At 45.0% G+C, this 17087-nt stretch overlaps 1 protein-coding gene across 2 annotated transcripts; it reads left to right on the top strand.

The window, feature by feature from the left end:
- The first annotated feature begins 829 nt into the window (after nucleotides 1-829).
- cers2b (ceramide synthase 2b) lies at nucleotides 830-16624 on the top strand. Of its 2 annotated transcripts, XM_086078332.1 has the most exons (11): nucleotides 831-1384; nucleotides 6740-6913; nucleotides 7895-8012; nucleotides 8095-8213; nucleotides 9938-9995; nucleotides 10095-10145; nucleotides 11492-11584; nucleotides 11804-11932; nucleotides 12094-12200; nucleotides 12972-13125; nucleotides 14390-16624. In XM_086078332.1, exons 2-11 carry the CDS (start codon nucleotides 6741-6743, stop codon nucleotides 14549-14551), a joined length of 1164 nt encoding a protein of 387 aa, XP_085934458.1. In that variant the 5' UTR covers nucleotides 831-1384; nucleotide 6740; the 3' UTR covers nucleotides 14552-16624. The 2 variants fall into 2 exon arrangements, with proteins under 2 accessions (XP_085934459.1, XP_085934458.1); XM_086078333.1 differs by lacking the exon at nucleotides 6740-6913 and having other exon boundaries at nucleotides 830-1384.
- The last annotated feature ends 463 nt before the right edge of the window (nucleotides 16625-17087 follow it).

Genomic DNA, 17087 nt, shown 5'->3' with positions numbered 1-17087 from the left:
TACTCAGCATTTTTGTTATATATTTAAATGTTTATTATTTGTGATATTTTCTATTTTTATTTAAAGGTCAACTATAAACCCCGAAATTTTAAAGGCAAAAATGTAACTTCAAATTGACCTCTTGGGTTTAGTTCCCATTTGAAAATGTCATTTCATGTGTAATTCCACTTTTAACCAGAGAGAGGCGTCATTGCAACGATTTTTTTTTTAAAATACATACTGTATGAGCCAAGAGTTGTGTGTTATCTCATATATTCCTCTAAGGGAGTTGGCCGCTTATTATCATTGGTTACAGTTTTTTTTTTTTTTTTATCTCTTAATACAAAATTCCAGTTAACTGTCATGCCTGCCAAGTCCCCATTACAAAACCGTAAGTAATGTCAAGTGTAAGTTTGTTTCCTAATTATGAAACATCATCAAGCAACATTTTACGTAAAGGCCATCCCTGCAAGTGGATGCTCACTGAGCTGAAGTCTCGTGTGCTCACGTGTCGCTCAAGTTAAAGAGTTCCAGTGGTGACAAAAAAAATGACAGCAGTTAGTGAGGCTTTAGTCGAGTTGAGTACATCTCCAGCGTGGACACAGCTGCGCACATCTGTGGCCGCTGTGGGGTCAAACGGATTGGGGTGGCGGTCGGTCTTTTTCAAATGTCTGCCTGTCTGTCTGCCTGCCTGTCTGTCTGTCTGTCTGTCTGTCTGCGTGTCCTCGGAGCGGAACAAAACGCGGATGTGTGTCAGCCTGGGACGCTTGGACGTCAAGCGGCGCAGCCACCCAGCCAGCGTCCCTCCCTCACCGTTACTCCGTTACTCCGTTACTCCCTCCCTCCCTCACTCCTCCTCCCCCCCTCCCGGCCCGTCCTCAGCGTCCTGCCCGCCCGCCTGCTTGCTTGCTTGTCTGCCTTCTCGCCCCGCCGACCGCCCTGCGCTCGCAATTTTTGTTTTCCATCAGGCCTGCCTTCGCCTGTGCCCGGCCACGCGCACCCAGACGGACTTCGCTGACACACGCGAGGGCAGCCCACAAAAACGACGCATGGGAGGACAAACAAGAAGAAGAAGAAGAAGCGGACAACTCTGACGGGAACAACAAGCGGGCGCATTGCAGCATCACGCGCCGCCGCCACGCGTGGAAATCTCCAGTTGATGTTTTTAACGGCCTCTTGAGGGCAATTTTTTTTTTTGATCCGAAAAGTGATCTTGAACTCTCGCTTTGGGCGAAGATGTAAAGAGCCTGCGTGTGCAAATCTTGAACTGGACACATTTCATTCAGCGGGACCGTTAGCTCGCTCGTCTCTGTGGAGACCACACTTTTTCTTTTTTTCTTCTTCTTTTTTTTGTCAAGCCGAATTCCACACTTCCCTGCGGGAAGAAAGAAGACGAGAAAAACAAGTAAGCTGTTTCTCCCTCAACCCCCCCACCCCCCTTTTTTCTCGGCTTGAGCAATGTAAATTCCATTTGTGTGCGTTTTGCGGCGGCTTGGCAGGCGAATGGCGACGACGTCATCACGCACTCACGCCAGTCATTTAATTAGCTGAAAATAGCGGGCCTCGTGGCGACCAAACGACACAAAATGTCTCGTACATGTTTCAAACGTTCACATGCTGTTGCTGTAAAACACACCGTGGTCTTTTTTTTTTTGCCCTTATTGTGATACTCGAGCGTTAGCTGTTAGCATTCTGTGTGAAAGTTAGCTTAGTAGGCTAACACACAGCTTGGACGAGTAGTGACGGTTGGTAGTAATAAAAAACGGAAGCTTTTGTATATTATTTATTAAAATGAATGAATCCATATACTCATCAAGTTTGAGACTCCTCACTGCTTGAGTGCTGTTCGATTCAAATGATGATTTTCATCATTAATAAAATAATAATAACATTTTAAAACACACACACACACAGCAATGGAATTCTTTCGTTGCCGGTCGCCCTTCGTTCATACAAAGCAAATAACAAGATGAATGCAGCAATTATATATATATTGAAAGATACATTTTAAGCACATGATGTCCACAGATTCGACTATTCAAGGTTGCAGCTGGTATCGCAGGAATAACACATTTAGAAAAATGTTGCACGTGCGAGGTTGACACTGACAGATTGTTCAGGAGTCTGATGGCTTGTGGGTTGTTGTTGTTGTTGCGAAAATGTCTTCCTACGCCGTGTGTCACATTGAAATGTCATGGCAGGTCTATCGTAAAGCGAGTGAGGAGGACACTACATGTCTGCGACCCACTTTTTGGGTTCTGAGCCAGCAGTTGAGAATGACCTCTGGAAATTGTTGTAGGTGTGACATCTTATTTTGTCCCCGTGCCATGCGATGGACTGGCGACCAGTCCGGGATTTTGTGTACTTTTAAGATAATGTCATGTTTTGTCCATCTCTGTTTGAGCCAACTGTGGTTCGTAAGTGCCCACTTACTGTATTTACAATGAATAAATGATAGCGTTTTATGTACTAATCAAGCATGACTTACTTAAGGCGCATGATTTGTGCCATTATCCATAGGTTGCTTTATCGAGGCGCACACGTCTACAGGAACCTGCAGCACTCACCCCAAGCTCATGAAAAATGAATAGCAGTTTATTAGCAGCCCGTCGCGTAGACTTGCAGTGAGACTTAAATGAATGGATCGGCTAAATAATGCACACGGCCAGTTTAAAAAAAAAAGCTTGACCCCGAGCATGCAGTCGCAGTCGCCTTAATATGTGGTCCTTAGCGGTCCAATCTGCCTTGCGTGGAGTTTGCATGTTGTCCCTCAGCTTGCGTGGGGTCAAAACATGGACGTAAGCTTCATTGAAGACTAAATTGTCCAGAGGTGTGAATGTTTTGTTTGTCTGCATGCCCTCCAATTGACTTGCAGCCAGTCCAGGTTGTCCCTTCTTGCCCAAAGTCAGATGAATGGCCGGACATTTAGAAGTCATTGTTTAAATGTCCCTGCAACGTGACAACAAAAACGCAGGGCTGTCGCCAATTACTTTTTTGACGAAACATGCAGCAGCACTTCTGCGCCATTGTTTTTTGTTTTAAAAGCTAGGTTAGTTGTCCGGGGACCGGTCGTCGGTCCACCTTCTGCTGGGTTAGCCGGGCGACCGCTGGCCGTCATCTCCAACTATCCTGACATCGAATTACGAGCTAAAGATGGGCAAAAAGTCTTCCTCTGTCCCCGTCTGAAATGAGTCATACTTTGCGGTACGACTGTATTTATAACCCTTTAAATGAACAATGAGTCGTTCCGTTGAAGACAGATTTGTTGTTGTCTGTCTCAGGTGGGTGGAACCTCAGTGTTTTTTTTTCTCATCAATGAACTTCACATGCATCACGTACGTGCCGCGCGCCACGCGGTCAGCCGTGTTGTGGTTAGCGAGGTCGGACGGCGCTGAAAAGGCAGACTTGGCAGACAATCAGCACGACGAGATTGTGACTCTTCCGAATTGGACGTCTCTCCTCTGACTGCTCGCTGATCAATAATTCATCAGCTCACAAATCAAATGTCGAAAAAGTATTGAGGTTGACTTTGTTACGATCGCTATCTGGCGACTGCATGCGAAACGCAGGCCGTTTGGTTAACGGGTCACTGCATACGCAGGGAGAGACGCTTTTCCTGTCTTTGTCTGATCTCGGCGTCTGCCAGCTGACAAGTTTGTCAGGAATGTCCAAAATTGCGATGACACTCGGAAGGCCTGACCCGAGTTAGCGCTAATGAAGCATTTGCGCGAAGCACGCCAACCTCCCCCGACGGCCGCTTCAGCCCACAATGTGCGCATTCAGGCTTTTGGCGGCGCTGCCGGGAAAAACGCCGGCGACACGATGGCCCGTTCAGGAAAACAATTCGCAAGCTGTGCGGTCGGGCGTGCGACGGCGCGGTCGGGATATCGATGGTGGCGTGGCGTCCGCGTGGAAAATGTTGACCAGAGTTTTTCCCAAGTGAAAGCTGATGTTTGCAAATGTCTGACATTTGATGAAACGCAAACATAATCAGTCTGCGTTGAGGGAAAATGACAGAAATCAGAGAATATTTGCTGTTGAAAGGTTGAAGTTGGTGGATTTGGACTCCGCAAGAAAGAATTACGCTCGCTGACTTCCTGTTTTTCATTTGTTTGAGATTGTTTGGGTTGAACACAAATATTTACTGCATTTCTGATTGTATGCCCGCGTTAGTGATAACCTCCGACCGAGGACGTTTGTACCGATAAGTGCGGCAATCAGGAAAGCACAAGAAAGCGTATTGGAACTCGAAGGTCTCCTGGAACGTCCGTCGGTGTTCTCGGAATCATGAAAGAATTTTCAGCTCTATTTATCTCTTTCCGTCCAAAAGTTGTTTGATGTGAAGCTTATCTGATTGCATTGTGATGCAAGTTTGTGATGTCTCGCTTTTGTCTTTCACCATCGAGACGCTCTTCTCTTCTTCTCCCGCGTTTGTCTTTGGAAAACTTGTGCTCCGAATGATTCATCGCTCTGGACGAGCAAATACGTGGAAGGTTTGCGCTCGCTCGCTCGCTCGCTCGCTTTTCACTTCTGCTCGTGAGTCACACCCACGCTTGCTGTCCGCCACAATTTCACTTGTTCATCTCCCGCCATATGGCGGCCATATGTTTACATTTCCTGCAAATTCCCCAACTCGGTACCAGGTTCCAGTTTGCTCTGTTTAGTTTTGCTAATACTCCCGAAATGACAGCCCCCCCACCCACACCCCCCCCCCCTTCCCGATGATCGACTTTTATTTTGCAGATTTGAGAAGAACTTCCGCTGGGTCGTCTTTATAATGAAGCTTTGTGGCGAGCAAGAGAGAGACTCACAACTTCCCGTCTCCCTCCCCCCCGTCAGAGGCACCCCCAGTTTCATTGGACCTTTGAAATGGTCAGAGCCGGGTCGACCAATTGGAATGTTATTCAGGAAAAAAAAAAAAAAGTGCTTCCCCTTGCTGAAATCAACAGATGATCTCAGCACATCAGCCGAAATATGTCGCCTTGATTTGGAAATTCCCTTCCACATTGCTGCGCTGCACAAATGTTGTTGTTTTCCCCTCAGAGCGGTCTGATACTTGTGTGTTCCTACCCTTTGGACTTTTCCCCTTATATGTGCTTAGAAAGTAATTTTCTTATCTGTTCTGGGTTTGATTTCTCATTTAGTGGATGTTGCACAACATTCACGCTGTCGGCTTGGAAGAGTTGGAAAAGTCGAGTCAGTCAGCCACGTGTGCTGGGGTGCAAGTGGGTGGGGGGGGTGGGGTGTCATGACTGACATGACATGAAGTGAAAAATAGACCCCCATACAGTACCGTGTTTCATGGACGAGCGTGCCGCACGGCACTTGATGCTGTCATTCCTTAAATAAGATTTTGTTGCAACGTGACTTGTGGCGACTTCGAGACGTGTTTTTGCAATTTTTCTCCAAAACATAGAATGAGCACTTTAAAACGTCTCTAACATCCTCCATTACAAATAAGTTCACACTAAAGTGCGTTGTCCCAAATAATATTCCTTCAGCTGATTTTAATATAATTATTCCATTTGAATAATTGCGTTGTTGTTTTTCTCGCTGGCCTGAACGAGTTTATTGTTGGATCTTTTGAAGTGAAACTTGTCGCTCGTTCAGAAACGTCTTTCCTCGAGTAGCAGAAGAAAACAAAAGCGTCGCGGTCGAGACGTGAAGAGAAATAATCAATTCTTTTTGCTCTCGTTTGAAAGTGACATTTAACGAGATGCTACTCTCGAGGATATCACACCAAAAAGGCTTCTTCTTATTTTTCCGACACAAAAACCGAATTTCTCTGGAACCCGCCCATTACTTAAGAGCCGTTTAACACAATTTATAATTTAACATCTTCCATAAATAAAATCTCTTTGTAGAAACACAATGAATTTCCGTCTTTGTCCTTACAGCCGTTTTTTTAAAAGATGAAAATTCCTCTTTGACAGTAAATTTCACTTCAGCATATTTTGCTCGACCTTCTCAAGCGTACCAAATATGTCCAACAAAAAGCATGCGGAAAACGGAGACATCCTCGAGAAGCGGAAAAACAAAATGAATATTTTTTGTTCAATCATACAATTATCATCTTGAAGTCTGGGAAGTGTACTTCAATTGCCCAAATAATTTGATTTGTCTTAATATTTCTAAAACATTTCTTGTTTTGTACCAAAAAAAAATTCTCATCCTAATTGTAATTTAAATTCTTAGCAAAAATAATCGTGATGAATATTTCCTTCATAAGTCAGCATAAATATGCGACAACAACTAACTTCCAAGTTTCAGTGTTGGAAAGTGTTTTCCAAGCTGCGTGTTTCCAAGGCCGTCGAGGGAGTGGACAATTACAAGCGCAAAGAAGTGGCGGGGACGGAAATGCTTCACCGACTTTAACATTTGCAGATGACGAACAGATCTTCCATTGAAGCGGGCCAGCCGGCCGATGAGTCACGATCCCTCGCATGCTGCTTCCCCTTTCACTGTGCCACGCCCTCAAACTCTTGGGGGGGGGGGGGGGCGCTGCATGAAGGGGCCGAGGGATATGCTGCTGGAAAGTATGAATGTAAAGTTGCACCGCCTGCGAGTCACGTTCCCTCACGCGGGCCTCCGAGGCGCGGCGAGGCGCGGCCTTTTTGGGCTGGCACTCATTCTTGAAACGACTTTTGTGCCAACTGCGCCCGGCGTCACGCACGCACGCACGCCCGCTCGTTAACCCGCCCGCCGCATTGGCGCGTGGCGTGATTTCGGAACAAACGTTGTCACGCGTCTTGTGTTGCAGGATGCTGTCGGAGCTGAGCGCCCGGTTCTGGCAGGAGCGGCTGTGGTTCCCGGAAGGTCTGGGCTGGGCCGACCTGGAGGACCGGGACGGACGCGTGTACGCCAAAGCCGGCGATTTGTGGGCGGCCCTGCCCATCGCACTCTTATTCCTAATCGTGCGGCAGCTCTTTGAACGGTCGGTTTGTGTTTCTTCATATTCGCAGCTGCTCAAGTCACGTGACGACTCGGCTCGCAAAAAATGAAGCGCGCAGCTGTTATTGGTCAGCCAACATTTTGGACTGGCGAGTACGTTCAAAGCACGTTGAAGCTCACTTGCAAATACATTCAAATGTGCCAAACGCTACAAAGGGCGGACTTTCCCATAATGCCGCGGGGTATTACAGTACTTAAGCGTGCGTGAGTGAAAAAAAGAAAAACAAACACTTTTCTTTAGCATTTGGCCCACATTAGAACAGTGAGTTTGAAAATGAAGTCAGAAACAATGTTTATTGTAAACGTTGACATGCATTTGTCTTAATATTTTTTTTTACATATTCTTGTTTTGTACCAAAACACAAATGATCGTCCTCATCATGATTGCAATTATTACCAAATCAATCGTGGTTAATATTTTCTTCATAATCGAGCAGCCCTCGATTCAAAACATATTTTAAATAGGTTCGAACGTACTTGCCAGTCAAAAATATTTACTCCACAATGGCAGTTCCACGCTTTATGTAATTGCCACGATTTTTATATTTCCTGCAATTATCTTTGTCAGTCTATTTTTTTCCAAAGCATTCATGTTACTACAGTAATTCCTCGTTTATTTGCGTTCTCGCAACAGACAAAATCCACAAAGTAGCGGCCATATAATTATTGGATTATTCATATATATTTAAAAAAATGTATTCGGTTTTATATGTATGTGAAGCGCAGGTGTTTTTGTCCTATTGGGTTTGCCATCCTCATTTTTTTACAATTGCGTATCTGTGACTGAATGCGTGTGACTTGAAAAGGCGGAGCCTGGCCTGTTGAGGGACGTCTTGTTTCCTGATAGGTTGCCCTTTTAGTTTGATCCTTCATGCAAATGCTCTTGCTCTTTATGATTAGTAAATGACTAATTATGGTGTCCCTCATGGTGCTCTCCTGGGGCCACCGCTATTTTCTCTTTCAGGATGGTGGCGACGCCTTTGGCTTCTCTACTCGGAGTCAAAGAAACAGTACGGCTCAGGGTGCCTCACAACCCCACGCTGGAGTCCTACTACTGCAAAGTTAGCAAAAACCCCACACCGGTGCGGAAGACGTCCGAAGCCATCCTCCGGCGTGTTCGACCTCCGAACGTTAATAATCGGCGCCCTTTTTGCACAATTGCAGCTTTCGCTTGTGAGTCTTTGCAAGCAGACGGGCTGCTCGGAACGACAAGCGCAACGATGGTTTCGAAGGCGGAGGAATCGGGACAGGCCCAGTTTGCTGAAAAAGTTTCGAGAGGCCAGGTAAGCGCACGCTTGCGCACACGCTTGCGCACGCGCACGCCCGACATGTCACGGGTCACGTTGCTCACAGCGGCGTTCCGAGCAGCTGCCATTCATGTGTCCCTCCCCACTCACTGTATGAGCACATTTCTGCCGGCAAAAGTAGCGCTCTATTTTTAGCCCGCACATGCTACAAAACCTCCGTGTACCTTTTTGCCCCAACACGCGCAATCATCGCTCACACTTATGTTTGGGTGTGATTGTTTATAGAAGCGGAAGCGCAGTTTAACAAAAAAAAAAAAAAACACTTCTGATTAGACGGACAAGTTGGAAAACTGAAAACTGACAGGACAGTCATAATGAAACTAAAAAACAAAAAGACTAACATTAAAACGAAAAACAAGTGATAATATTCACAGACAATATTCGATTGTTCTCAGAACGTTGGAGACATTATTTAGGAACTGGCCCTTTAAGTTGCAAGTATGTTCCCAGACCATTTGTGTGTGTGTGCGTGCGTGCGTGCATGTGACTGCATGTCGGTCACTCACTGTTGTGTGTTTGGCTTGGGGTGTTACAACTTGTCTGAATCCAGCCATTGTGTGACGCGCGCACACACACACACAACAAGCCGCATTGTGTCTTTCCGTCCGCTTCGGCTTCCCTTTTCAAGTGTGAGCGCCATGTTGGACCCATGTCCCTTTTTTGTCCCCTTTTTGTCCCCTTTTTGTCCCCTTGTTGTCCTCTTTTTGTCCATTTGTGCCACTTGGTGCAGCAGGACGTTTGTGTTTCCGCATTTTTCCATTCGTGCGCACATTTTTTGCATGTCTTGAGGATTGTTGACATCTTCAAAGAGCCTCTAAAGTGAAATGAGAGATTTGTTTTTAAAATACATGATACATTTTTGAAGTTGTTCAACAAAAACGGGCAAAGACTCCGCATCAATTTTCCCTCTTTTTGCGAAAGGGTTCACTCACTTGAGCAGTAGAAAAAGAAATACAAGAAGGATCAATCGTGTGATTGGAAATCGGGGCCAATGTTCAATATTGATTTTTTTGGGGTGTCATTTTTCTGAAGTCAACAATAAAATATTTAATTTGTTGTACTTCTGTGTTGATATTCCTTCTATTCGGATGAAAAAAGAAGGTTGCAATTGAGGAAAATGCGATTTTTCTTTGTTTCTTTTCGTTGCATTGTCAATGCCAAGATGCTGCTCGATTATGGAAAAAATAATAATCACGATTATTTATATATGAATTGAAATACAATTTTTCAAACAATATTTTTTTGGGGTACAAAACAAGAAAATGTTTAAACATTTAAAAATATGAAGACAAATAAAATTATTGAAAACACTCTACAGCATTTATGTAAGTTCCTTTTGGAGCAAACAAGATTTATTAGTCATTTAAAAATAAATAAAACTTTTGAATTATATTATTTTTATTCATGTCGATTTTGTGATCGCGGAGTGTAATAATTGAAATTGTAATTGAATTTCGATGAACTGCACAGCCCATATTGGATCGGGTATTAATCCGAATCAGCTCACTCGGACCTCGGGTGCAAATAAAAGTGTGATTGACTTTGATCCCAAGGAAGTCCAACTGCCTGATTGTCTGTGTGTGTGTGCGCGTACCTCTTGTCGTCGCCTTGCAAGTTGTGTGTGCGTGTGCGTGTTTGGAAATGTGTCTCCTTCATTGACTGAGCACAAAGTGTGTTTGCATGTGTTTGTTCTCTTGCAGTTGGAGATTTACTTTTTACCTTCTTGCTTTCATTGCTGGCCTGGCCGCACTCATCGACGTGAGTATTATTAACATCCCCCCCCCTCGCCCCCCCCCATCCATCTTCTCCCTCCTCCCACATTTGTTGTTGTTTTTGTGCATTTTCTCCTCCTTGCAGAAACCTTGGCTGTATGACGTGCAGGAGATGTGGCGAGGCTTCCCCGTGCTGGTACGTCTCCCGAAAGGAAATCGCGCTTTTATTTATTTATTTAATTTTTTTTTCTAAGAAATCGCACTTTTATGATCACACGTTCCATTCCATATGAATTTGCCAGGGATTCGTCACATCTCAGGCTAACGAGTTGAGGGTTACTACGATACAACGTTTCCTCACATTTGTTTGTTTTTTGACGAGAGGCCTTTATTTGTACGAGTGCTTTTTTTTTGGAGTCATTCTTTTCGAATTGATGAAGCTGCAGTTTGGAATGAAATGCAAAAAAGGCCAGACGCAGGAATTGCACGTCGTTCATTTTAAAAATGAATTGTTGTTTTTTTTGGGCGGCACGGTGGCTGACTGGTTAGCACGTCCGCCTCCCAGTGCAAAGGTTGTGAGATCAAGTCCGGGCTTCGGCCTTCCTGGGTGGAGTTTGCATGTTCTCCCCGTGCTTGCGTGGCTTTTCTCCGGGTACTGCGGTTTCCTCCCACATTCCAAAAACATGCATGGCAGGTGAATTGGACACTCCAAATTGTCCATAGGTGCGATTGTGAGTATGGTTGTTCGTCTCTGTGTGCCCTGCGATTGGCTGGCAACCAGTTCAGGGTGTACCCCGCCTACTGCCCGAAGCCAGCTGGGATAGGCTCCAGCAACCCCCGCGACCCTTGTGAGGACAAGCGGTACAGAAAATGGATGGATGGATGGATGTTGTTTTTTTTTCTTCTGGTTTCCGCGTTAAGGCTGATTGTCATGCCTTGAGATGCCAGTTGAATCCCATTTAATAATTTGAATAATAATAATATCCATCCATCCATCCATTTTCTGTACCGCTTGTCCTCACAAGGGTCGCGGGGGTTGCTGGAGCCTATCCCAGCTGGCTTCGGGCAGTAGGCGGGGTACACCCTGAACTGGTTGCCAGCCAATCGCAGGGCACACAGAGACGAACAATCGCACCTATGGACAATTTGGAGTGTCCAATTCACCTGCCATGCATGTTTTTGGAATGTGGGAGGAAACCGGAGTACCCGGAGAAAAGCCACGCAGGCACGGGGAGAACATGCAAACTCCACCCAGGAAGGCCGAAGCCCGGACTTGATCTCACAACCTTTGCACTGGGAGGCGGACGTGCTAACCAGTCAGCCACCGTGCCGCCATAATAATAATAATGTAATCCATTTCATTTTGAGTTAATTCGTGTTAAAGTGGAAATGGAAGGTCAAAACCTTGATTGTAACATTTCCCGTCCCAATTGATCAATAATTGGAGGACGTCCCCGCATTCTGTTTTCGTGTTGTCGTTGTTTTCTCCTCTTTGAAATCTGACCAACCAGCTTTTGACGTCGGTTTGTTCCTCTTCCTCAGACTTTGCTGCCGTCCCAGTATTGGTACTACATGATCGAACTGGGCTTCTACGCCTCGCTGCTCTTCAGCGTGGCCTCCGACGTCAAACGCAAAGTCAGTCCAACGCAAAAAAATCGAAGCGCATTCGACACACAATCTTTTTGGCATCCGGCCTGCGCGTGTGCGTGGACGTTGGACTGTTGTGGCACGTGTGTGGACTTTGCACAACGTGTGTCAGCTGAGTGCAAATCCGGCCAAAGAGGCACACGAAACGGGTTTTAGCCGAGCGGACGTGTGAAAAAGCATGTCAAAGCGTTGCGATGCCTCTTTCAGGACTTCAAGGAGCAGATCGTCCACCACGTGGCAACCATCCTGCTCATCAGCTTCTCGTGGTGCGTCAACTACATCCGCGCCGGGACGCTCATCATGCTGGTGCACGACTCCTCGGATTACCTCCTGGAGGTAAACGCACAATTCAGCGGCCTTTTTTTTTCAATACAACAAAGCCCGAGGAAATGTTGTGCTGAGCTTCGCAAGCAGATTGTGACCTCAACACTAATGCAACACTGCTCTCTAGTGGACACAATGTGAAACCGTTTGCCCCACTCGCTCTCTCGCTCCAGTCTGCCAAGATGTTCAACTATGCTGGCTGGCGAAATGCCTGCAACTACATCTTCATCGTATTCGCCGCAGTCTTCATCGTCACCCGACTCGTCATCTTCCCCTTCCGGTACCGTTCGAAATTGCACGCTTGGGTCACTTTGATGTTCTTCAACTTGAATTTATTAAACGCGCAAAAAAAAAATGAAAAATTCATCAATGACGTTTTTACTCATGAGTGACCAGGCTCATAAATTCTTTTGAGGTAGAGTTTTTAAATCAATCATTTGAGATCCGAGTGGATCGTGGCATTGAGCTCCACTCAAGTCGAGTGAAATTAAGCTCTTATTATTGTCAAAGTAAACACTTAAAAAAAAAAAGAGAATTACACTTTGCATATTTAAAACCACCAAACAATTCCTTAAGATTTGCCTGCTCGCTTCATGCTTTATTCTTTATTTATTCTCTTTATTCTGCGGTCCTCAAATCATCAATTCAAGAAAAACATACAAAGTTTAAAACGACTCTATGTAGTAAAAGTGAAAACACGAAACAAAAACAGTGTTCAACAGATAAAGTGGAAACAAAACAGCCATACAAAATGTACGTACAAAAAGATCAAATAAAATACAATTGCATTGCGCATACATTAATAAATGCAATTCCATCGCTTCCCCAATTATGAGGTGAGTTCACGTGTAATGTATATTTTTTGAAAATGATTTGCTGCTGACGTTTCTCGCGTTAGATGGGAGTACATTCCAAGCTAATGCTAACAAATAACGGCAAACGCCATTGACGTGCTAAAGTGGACGGCAAACTTTGCGTGACGCTGCATATAAAAATGAAGTGTTTGCAAAACGTTTTGATGGTAACGATGCGGCGTGCGTAACGTGCACAGGATCATCTACTGCACCTGGGTGTACCCCGTGACCATCTACGAACCCTTCTTTGGCTACTACTTCTTCAACGGTCTCCTGATGGTGCTGCAGTGTCTTCACATCTTCTGGGCCATTCTCATCATACGGATTGCCGTCCGCTTCCTCACCAACAATGTAAGAACGACACTTTTGTTGGGGTTGTTCTTGTTGTCTCGAACACACTCTTAAGTCAATGTTCCAAATACACGATACAAAGAAGACGATTGCTGTTTTTCACCATTTCAGTTTTCCTGATTCTTTTTTTTTAGGCGGGGCAGCAAGAGTCGCCCCTCCCCGCTATTTAAGAACTTGGACCTTGGTTCACAGTGGTTATCCAGCACAATTGCAATGTGAACTTAGCTCTGATTACACCCCAAAAATGTATCTTCCTTCTGGATAGTAAGGTGACGCGGCCACTTTATAGAGCGCCTCATTGTTGGCTGTGAGTGTGCGCAAGTCACACACAGAAAGAAAGAGCAACAAGGGTGGGTGGGGGAATTTTTATTTGCCACAGTCTGTGAATGGACAGGGGCTTCACGCTGGCTCGGCTGCTTTAGAGCGCCTCATTGTCACGTTTCACAGCATTTGAAAGCAGAGTGCAGATGGATTTTTCACAAGACGTGAAGCCTCATTTTATATACTTAAAGGGTTGATTCATCGATGGAACAGAATTAACCCCTCCCCTATTTAATAGTGATTCAGTAACTTCTCTGAATGATTCAGCTCCTGGCCAGTAGAGGGCGCTTTTGTAGTCCATGTGCGCAAAAAAGTTATTCTTGTGGAAATTTCTCGATGTTTTGTTGCTCAAACATTTAATAAATACTTTGGCAAAGGGTACTCATAATTAATTGTTTAGTCCTTCTTACTGAATCAACAGATTCAATTGAATTCATTCAAATATTCAATATTTAACAAATATTAATAAATAAATAATATTTAAACATTCCCCAAAAATGTTGAATCACGATTTCAAGAATTTAAATTTCATCGAAAAATTCTTAAGGGTGCATTGTGCCGTTTAAAAGGGTCATATTTCAGCTTTTTCGACATCATGCATGATCCACCAATGCCCGGATGAGTACGAAGAGCTGTCAACTGTGGCTGTCGCTTTAAGATCGTGCACGTACTCGCACCCGCGCCATGAACGAGCCTGACACACATGCTGCAGTTACACTTTGGGCCAGAGGTGGCAGTCGTGAGTAAAAAAAAAAAAGTGACAAACTGCACAAAGATCCTTTAACAATACCCGGCCTATTTTATGTGGTGTGTCAATTTGAGAAGATTTTCACTTTTCAGGAATCTTAACTTGTTTTTAATCCTCCAAAATATTAACAAATGTCAATTACATGGAAAATGTCATCAGGTTATCACGCTCACATACGCTGATTTCGATTGGCAGGAAAAAGTGGACGACGAGCGCAGTGACAAGGATGAGACGGACGAGTCCGACGAGGAGGAGGAGGAGGAGGAAGGGGACGACGATCCAAAGGTCCCAAAAGCAAACGGGCCGCTGCAGAACGGCCACGCGGTGTACAACAACAACCACAGCAAGGCAGAATGACGGCGATGACGACGTGCGCGCCGCAAGGACTCGTAACGGGCGGCGGCGGCGGCGGCGGCGGCGGGAGGCACGCCGTGACAAAGAGGGAGATGCAAATTTGACAGTTACCTTTGCACAGCACGACAACACACACCTTCATTTGTACAAAGCCAAACCAACACAGCAGGAAGCGGCGGCACCTTCTTCGTCTCGCTCGCTCGTCAACGGCGGCCTGATGATGACGCGGGTCCGCACGCGCTCTCACTGGAGACAGGGACGAAACTGGAGAGGAGGGAGGGGGGAGCGACCGCGCCACGTCCTCCGTAGCTTTCCTCGCTCCAACTGTTGCGTGCCTTACAGCCGGCTAACGGCTTCTTTCAACAAAAAAACAAAACCCGCCATTTTACAACCCGACGCTTTCATTGTTTTCGCTTTGTGCTTCGACCGAAAGTGAACAAATGGAGCGTCCCTTTTATGAAAGGAGAAGACGGGGCATTGATTTCCCTCAATATTGTGTCTATGCAACGAGCTATTGCGATGCCTTTGCACAAGCCCACACTTCCTCTTATTTTCATTTCTTTGTATTTTTTTCAACTTTGTGCCTCACAATTTCCGTGTACGCAGCTTGGGACAATTTGGTTCACTTCCAATTCCACAAGAAAAGGATTTCCTAAGCATACTGTGTTTCCTCAAATCATGTCTGCCCCTCAAATAGAGACCAATCATGCGCCACGGGAAGTCACCAGCTCCCTCATCCGCTTATGACAAATCAAGCGGATCTCGCGGCCCAATTAGCGGCCAGATACGTCACATCCACTTCTGACAACCAACTCTTAAATAAGTAAAGAATGCTGGAATTATTTGAGGAGCGCATCAAACGATTCATTTCCATCTCATTTTTAAGAGAAAGAAATCCCTCCAAATTGGATGCAATGCACAAATGGTAGGCTTCTTTTGGACTGCAAAGTGACAGTCGTTAAGGTTGCTCGTTGGAGGCAAAAGGGATTGAGATGTCTTTGTGATGGAGGAAAGGACGGCCATCCCATTCCGAAGGCTTGAAGCGATGCTGATGAAGCCTGCTCAAACCCTCAACATCCATTTGATGCCCAGAATGAACGAGAATATTCACAAGCATCCCAAAAATGATCAAAATCACCTCGACCCGCATTTATGAACATGACATACGGCAGCGCGCGTGTTTTGTGGCGGCCATCTTGGTAGGGGCGACTTTCCCATCGAGAGTAAGTCGTTACTTGCTCATTTCTCAACCAATTTCATGGGTTTAACTTTTTTTGTCATTGCCAAAACGTGTGCTATCAGTCAAGAACATTTAAGAAAAATCATATTTCTACCCCTGAAAGTGTCCTGCTCGTAATTGCACGGCGAGATGAGCAAGCATATTTAAGCAGCGCAAGGTGCCAGAATGGCTTCCAACTTTGCCCCTCCTCGCTTAGCGGCGTCAAAGGCACGCATCTCAAATATGTGCTATTTGTGGGAACACAGTATGCCAAGCGACGTTTGAAATCTGTTGACGGAACCACAGCTTTGAATGTTTGTCTCGTTTTTCTTTCTTTCTGCCATTTACTGAAACGAGTGGAACCTTCCTCATTTTAGAGACCACTGCCGGGTTGCTTGGGGTAATGTTAATGAACATTTTGTACATGAAAAGAAGTGTTGAAGTGTGATATTTGATGTTGCCAGGAGGTCATTATCACAAAGCCATGTTTTGTTACGCTTTCATGTTTGTCAAGTGCCTTATTTGTCATTTATGGGACATTCCCTCTCCTCTCAGCTTGTCCCGGTACTTCTCGGTCTCTGCCTCCCTCACACACACCACGAGCAGCAGCACGTCATCCCTCATCACTCACTTTCCTCCTCCCTCATTCCACCGCCAGCTACCTTTTCTTCCTCTTCTTCTTTCCTTTCCAACTCACCTCAACCGACCAACCAGCAAGCTTTCTTCTTCAACTTCTTCCCCCAGTCACGCAGAAGCAACAGCTGGGTCCAGATTACAGTGTTATTTTTTTTTTTGGTTAAATGACGCAAAAGTATTGTTAATAATAAAAGCAAAAGATTACAAATCACAGCGACAAACTCGGACGTCTTGTCGTCTTTATTTCTGAAGCACTAGAAGCAAATAACACATTAAAATAAAGGTTGATTTCTAAGTTCTTTATATTCCATAAAGAATGATGTCACATTTGTTTCAGGCTCATGATGATTTTATGTTCAGCCTCTTTTGTTTGAATTGCTCCTCTTTCCAAAGTCTCAAAGAGAGGGAAGGATTTCTTTTCTTCTCGGGTCTTCTATGTCGGTCCAATTCTGTGTGACATCACATTGCATATATTTGGTCAGTTCAAATGAAGAAGAATTGACTTCTGTTATGGTGTGTGGCGCCACCACTTGTGTGTGTTCAAATAGCCAAACGATGATAACCATTATGTGTTAGCATTAAACAAGCAGGGGATGCTGCTGCAAAAAAAAAAAAAAAGAAGTGGCAAAACCTGTTTCAATATCTCTACATTCTATTTCACTATGTCAGCGTTATTTTTCCTAT

This window comes from Leptonotus elevatus, chromosome 6 (assembly GCF_054856555.1).
Source record: "Leptonotus elevatus isolate MCC_2025b chromosome 6, RoL_Lele_1.0, whole genome shotgun sequence".
Classification (NCBI taxonomy): domain Eukaryota; kingdom Metazoa; phylum Chordata; class Actinopteri; order Syngnathiformes; family Syngnathidae; genus Leptonotus; species Leptonotus elevatus.
The sequence above is the reverse complement of the archived record's forward strand: the minus strand, read 5'-3'. Positions and strand labels throughout refer to the sequence as shown.